The sequence below is a fragment of the Gavialis gangeticus genome, unplaced genomic scaffold (assembly GCF_001723915.1).
Source record: "Gavialis gangeticus isolate Ggan-Ray unplaced genomic scaffold, GavGan_comp1, whole genome shotgun sequence".
Classification (NCBI taxonomy): Eukaryota; Metazoa; Chordata; order Crocodylia; family Gavialidae; genus Gavialis; species Gavialis gangeticus.
The window spans coordinates 43,843,469-43,849,656 of record NW_017729004.1 but is presented as its reverse complement, the minus strand read 5'-3'; the positions used below and the strand labels follow the sequence as shown (position 1 = coordinate 43,849,656).

The window sequence follows — 6,188 nt, the reverse complement described above, 5'->3', positions numbered from 1 at the left end:
AGGTTTAAACCAGTTTCTGATCATTTAAACCAGTTTATGCTTAACCTCTGTCCCTAGTCTAATACATTTTGTGTATTACTTTATGGTTTTGATAACAAGTCCTCAGTTCACTTAAAAGCTGGCACTAATTAAAAACAACTGTACTAACCTGGCTTGCAATTTCAGAAGCTTTCTTGACACGTTGTATTTCAGGAGTATCTGTGCCCACTTGCATGCCCTTGCCTTTAATTTCAGTCTCTAGGTCTTTTTTGTATTCTTTCTGTGAAGTTAGTATTTCAAATAATTTCAATTAATAGTTTTTAACCACATTTTTAAACCAGATCTCAAGTTTTGCAGATACAAGCGATTGTTAGCAGTGAACTACTAAGAACATGAATGTATAAACTGAGGTCCGAAAGAAACTCAGTCTTAAAGGTAGCTGTCTCCATCTTCTACAGTTTTTGTTCAACTCCGGACAAACTCTGGAATACACTGTAAGAAGTTCTGCTTAGTAGCCAGCAGGGTTTACCCAGTTTAAACACCATTTTCTTTTAAGAAAAAATATAATAAAAAAAATCTTTAAAAGCACAGAGTTGTTTCCAATGAACTCTTGGAGTAAGAAATTTAAATTATTTAATTTAAATTATCTTTCCTGAACCAAAGCCAAACTAAAGCCTGATGAATGACCAGGCTGCACTGTCTCAGCTCCTGAGGCATTTTCTAGTGCTACACAAGTAGAACACAATAGGGACATGCACATGTGCATAGCCCCCTGAATGTAATATAACAAAGTCACCTCAAAGTCAGGTTTTCCTGCCCAGGAGCATTTTTTATCTACTGATCTCATAAGCAATTTCACATGTTTGCTGAATAGCTGGAATAAGTATAATTCTTTTCCCCTTTATTTTATTTTCCAAATCTTTTCTGTATTCTTTCTGCAAAATCCAGGTGGGCATCAGCGTCAAAAGACAATACTTCATTTTCAATTATGAGACAAACTAGAATATTTTTCAATAGGGTGCACTGTAAAACATGAACTTTCTATGCCACCAATAACCTTCACTACCATAACATACCTCATTTAGGATCCGGGCTGCGTTTTTCACTCTAATCAAATCTGGCGTATCTTCAAACACAGTCAGTCCTTTTCCTTTAATCCCTTCTTCGAAATCTTTTCTATACTCTTTCTAAGGATAAAAAAATCTCCCACTTTAAATTGTGTGCAACATGCCTCTTACTATTTGATCATTTTTTCTGAACATTGCTATGAAATATGAATTAGCTGAAGAATATTTTTCAGAATTAAAAGAGAATTGGAAATTATCAAATCAAAAAGTATAAAGCACCAAAAAGTTTTTAATTTAGCTTTGTATGCAGCTGTTGGGCTCTTGAAAAAAATCCTACCTTTACATACTATGTCATTTGTTTAGGGAGCTCACATTAGAGATCTTCAGTTATAGTAATTGCAAAAGCTTTTGTGTTGTAGGTTTTCCTGTGAATAGCAGTTTTTATAGTTGAAGGCTGGTAGGCCTCATATTCATCCCCATTTTACTAATGGCTTCACAGATAGAATGGCTATGCCCTAAACATGCCCCAAATATTACAGTAAGAGCTAGTAAAATGATTAGTAGTTAAATTATGATACAGCAACAACACTCCTACCATCTCCTTCCATTCTTTTAACATGCTATCATAGAATAATACTATCAGTATTTTGTCTCCATGGTATTCAGGTGTTCTATGAAAAATTAAAATCACAGTAGAGGCTGCCTGTGGACTGGTCACCATTCTTTTCCATATTCTTGGAGAGGTGATAAAAACTCACAAAGGTAAAACAAGAAACAGTTTAATCTGAATTTAATTTTTAATTATTCTGTTATCTTTCATAGAATTATAGAAAATTAGGTTGGGAGGGACCTCAGGAGGTCATCTAGTCTAACACCCTGCTCAAAGCAGGACCATCCCCAACTATATTACCCCAGAGAAGGCTTTGTCTAGCCAAGTCTTTAAAACCTCCAAGGATGGAGATTCCACATACCTGTCCCAGTGCTTTACTACCCTCCTTGTGAGAGTTTTTCCTAATGTCTAACCTAAATTTCCCTTGCAGTACCTTGAAACCATTGCTCCTTCTTCTGTCATCTGCTACCACCGAGAACAATCTAGCTCCATCCTCTTTGGAACCACCCTTCCGGTAGTGGAAGGCTGCTGTTAAATCCCCCCTCAGTCTTTTCTTCTGCAGATTCAATAAGTCCAGTTCCCTCAGCCTCTCTTCAGCAGTCATGTTCCCCAGCCCCTTAACCCTTTTCATTGCCCTTTGCTGAAGTTTCTCCAACTTATCCACATCCTTTCTGTAGTGTGGGGGCAGAAACCAAAACAGGACACTCCAGGTGTGGCCTCACCAGTGTCAAATAGAGGGGAAGAAACTCCTCCCTTGATCTGCTGGCAACACTCCTACTAATGCAGCCTAGTATACCATTAGCCTTCTTGGCAACAAGGACATACTATTGGTTCATATTCAGTTTACTGTCCACTGTAACCCACAGGTGGTTTTCTAAAGATCTCTGCTTAGCCAGTTATCCTTCCATCCTAAGTGCAGGATTTTGTATTTCGCCTTACTGAACCTCATGAGATGTCTTTTGGTCCAATCCTCCAATTTGTTGAGCTCTCTGAGACCTAGCCCTACCCTCCAGCATATCTACTACTCCCCCCAGCTTGGTGTCACCTGGAAACTTGCTGAGGGTGCAATCCATCCTATCTTCTAAATCATAGATGAAGATATTGAACAAAACCAGCCCCAGGACCGACTCCTGAGGCACTCCACTTGAGCCCAGCTGCTAACTAGTCAGGCTCTGCAAAATTTTGCGGTCTGTTTTGTTTCGACACTGTTTCGACTCATTTTGAGCTCAAAGCAGAGAAATTGAAACAAAATGAAGAGTTTTGAAACATCCTCAAAACAAAATGAGGGCAGTCGAAACATTTTGAAGGGAACTGAGCCCAATCCTAGCACTGGTGAGGGGAACTCAGCTGGGCTAGCTTCCCTTCCCCAGCCCAATCCTAGCAGTGGGGAGCGGAACTCACCTTCCCCAGCCTGATCCTAGCGCTGGGGGGGAACTCAGCTGGGCTGAATTCCCTTCCCCAGCCCAATCCTAGAGCTGGGTATGGGCTGAATTTCCTTCCCCAGCCCAATCCAAACATTGAAACAGAGAAAGCATTTCAATGATTCGGAATGGAACAGTGTTTTCGAATCAAAACAAAACTCGAAACGAAACACTGCTCCACCAAAACGGATGTCAAAGCGGAACACTGCTGTTTTGCACAGCCCTACTAACTAGATATCAAGCCATTGATTACTACCCTTTGAGCCCAATGATCTAGCCAGTTTTCTATCCACCTTACAGTCCATTCATCTAACCCAGACTTCCTTAGCTTACTTGCAAGGATGCTGTGGGAGACCATATCAAAAACCTTACTAAAGTCCACCACTCTCCCCACATCCACAAAGCCAGTCATCTCATCATGGAAGGCAATCAGGCTTTTCAGGCATGACTTGCCCTGTGTAAATCTATGCTGACAGTTCCTAATCACATTCTTTTCCTCTAAGTGATTGGAAATGGATTCTTTGAGGACCTGTTCCATGATTTTTCCAAGGGCTGAGATTAAGCTTATCCATCGGTAATTCCCTGGATCCTCCTTTTTCCCTTTCTTAAAGATGGGCACTAGAGTTTGCCTCTTCCAATCATCCGAGACCTTTCCCAATCACCACAAGTTTTCAAAGATAATGGCCAGCAGCAATGCAATCAATTCCCTCACCACATTTTTCAAAGCACATTGAAGACCTAATGACAAGCTGAGATTTTAAGCAAATATATTTTTAAAGAACTCTTGAGTAAATGAATTAAAGCTTTATTTTACTGAATTGCACTGTATTTACCAAGGTCCTTTGTCCTTTTGTAAGCTCTTCAATATAAACAAATGGGAATTCAGTCATTTTTTTAATATGTCCTTTACAATCAATAAACTACAAAGATTAGCTGTCATAATCAGGGAGATTCTTCTGTTCATTTGGGGAACAATTGAACTCTCACTCTCCTGAGAAAGTTTTGCATAGGTCCTAAAGCAAGTGGATCTCACAATTACAAAAGGTGTAATCTCTTCTGAATCCTCCCCATATTCCCCACAACAGGAGACTGTAACTGAACCAACACATTGGGCACCTTTACATGTACTCCATGGTGGGGGTGAGGGAGGATTGCTTTAATTAGAGTGGCTCTTGGGAGACGCTCTAATTTAAGTGCCTGCAGCATCTCATGTATTCAGCATCCTGCTTTTCAAAACGGTCCTTTAATTAAAGCTCCTTCAACAAGCCTCAGTTAAAGTACCAACACAGCCATTTTGAAAAGCAGAAATGCTGAATACACATGGTGCTGAGGTTGCTGTAGCATGCTAATTAGTTGGGCACATGTATAGGTGCATTTTTTTAATAAGGAAAGAGAAAGCGTTTATGTTTAACAACTTAAAGCTATTTCATCATGTCTCCTTAAGGCATGGTTAGCTTCATGCAGCAAATTTTGAGTTGCATACCTGAATTAACTTCCTGAGAAACAATTAATAATGTTTTTTAAAATATATATGATTTTTAGCAATTTGGAGATACAATTATTTGAAAATCATGCAACCCCATTTCCACAATACTATCTGATTTTAACTATTTCTTGGTTCAGGTTTGGTGGACATTATACTTTCCATATGTTCATTAAAGACTCCATAGGTAATGCTGATTCTGTTAAGAACACTATTTAGCAACAAAGTGGCATTCCCTTCTCAATCATGGAGTCCAACATCACGATGAAAGATGGTTACTTGAATTACAACAGAAAGATGACCAAAGGAAGCAGCATCTCAGAATAGTAGCCCCTAATGCCATGTACACCTATGACCACCGTGGCGGGACCTGTATGTCTAATATCTGTCCCTACAGCCACAAAAGAAAATGCACCACCAGTCTGCAGAATAGCTGCAATATCCACAATCACTCCCTGATGAACAGATGCCAGTAACTATCTGGTATACACCAATATTTCCTAGTGTAACTTTCAATGGACAGATACCTGTGTATTCAGCTAACCATTAAATATTTTTTTATGAATTAAAGCTTAATTTTACTGAACTGGACAGGATTTACTAAGTTATTTTGTTTATGAATCAAAAATACATGGGTAGGCTGCTTATTTCCCTTTTATAGTATAACAAAGAGAAACAAAAAAAAGAAGTGATCTACCTCTTTGAGGAGATTGGTGACATGTTTTATGTGCAAAAATTCTGGAGTCTTGTCTAAATCCAACGTTGCTTTTCCCTTGAGCATTTCTTCAAAATCTTTGCGATAAGCTTTCTATTGAAACGAAACAATATTACTAGTCCACACTTACATGTATGTGCATTTAGACGTATTGCAGAAAGTACATTCTAAAAAGATACAAATGGCAAATTCAAATACAGGTGAGATATGGTACAGTCATCATTACATCAATTGAACAGTTTTAGGTCCTAATTTTTATAACCTAGATAATTGTGGGTATCTGTCTGTGTGGGTTTATGGCACAGCAAGTAAGCAAAAAATTACTTTTCTTGTCAGCACTGAAAGGCTTTACCGATGTAACATATCTGGAGAAAGAACTGAGCTATGAAAGGGAATTTAATGGGAGGACAAGGCGAGAAAGATCAGACTTCCGGGGCCTCAATAGCAGAAGGTATCAGAGGTGTAACAAGGGTCTGCACCCACAGCAACAGGAGCAGCAGAAGAAGCAGCAGCATCTGGGCCAGTGCCAGCAGTTCTGGCAACTGGGCTGGCTCCAGTGGCAGCTTCTTCTTGTGCCCCCTGTAAATCAGCCCCTGGGAACACCAGGGCTAAGTACACAGTCAAAAAACCTGAGGCTGAATCAATTCAATCTTCACAGGTTAGTTTAACCTGCATAGCAGATAAGCAAGTGAACAATTCACTTTTCTGGAAAAGCAGCCAGATGCCTGCAGTGGCTCAGGTCAGAAGCCAGGGGGCACTAGAACATGCTTCCCTGCTCAGCTAGAGCAGACAGGTTGGGCCAAGACTAGCCCACGCACCCCATGAGAGGCGTTTGTGGGGAAGGTGCAAAGCATCCTGGGATGCTGCAGGACTGTGAGTTAACTTGAATCTGGAGGGGGATCTAGGACACAAG

General features: G+C 39.9%; 1 protein-coding gene across 4 annotated transcripts in view; it reads right to left on the bottom strand.

The window, feature by feature from the left end:
• NEBL (nebulette) overlaps nucleotides 1-6,188 on the bottom strand; it is a 647,345-nt gene that overhangs the window by 147,695 nt on the left and 493,462 nt on the right. For 3 of the 4 annotated variants that reach the window (XM_019508316.1, XM_019508317.1, XM_019508318.1), the window contains exons 12-14: nucleotides 5,258-5,368; nucleotides 1,056-1,166; nucleotides 149-259 (exon numbers count right to left, since the gene is read on the bottom strand). The exons of the other annotated variant lie outside the window; for it this stretch is intronic. In XM_019508316.1, coding sequence (XP_019363861.1) covers nucleotides 149-259; nucleotides 1,056-1,166; nucleotides 5,258-5,368 — 333 coding nt within the window. The remainder of the gene's footprint in view (nucleotides 1-148; nucleotides 260-1,055; nucleotides 1,167-5,257; nucleotides 5,369-6,188) is intronic. 4 annotated transcript variants of the gene reach the window in all.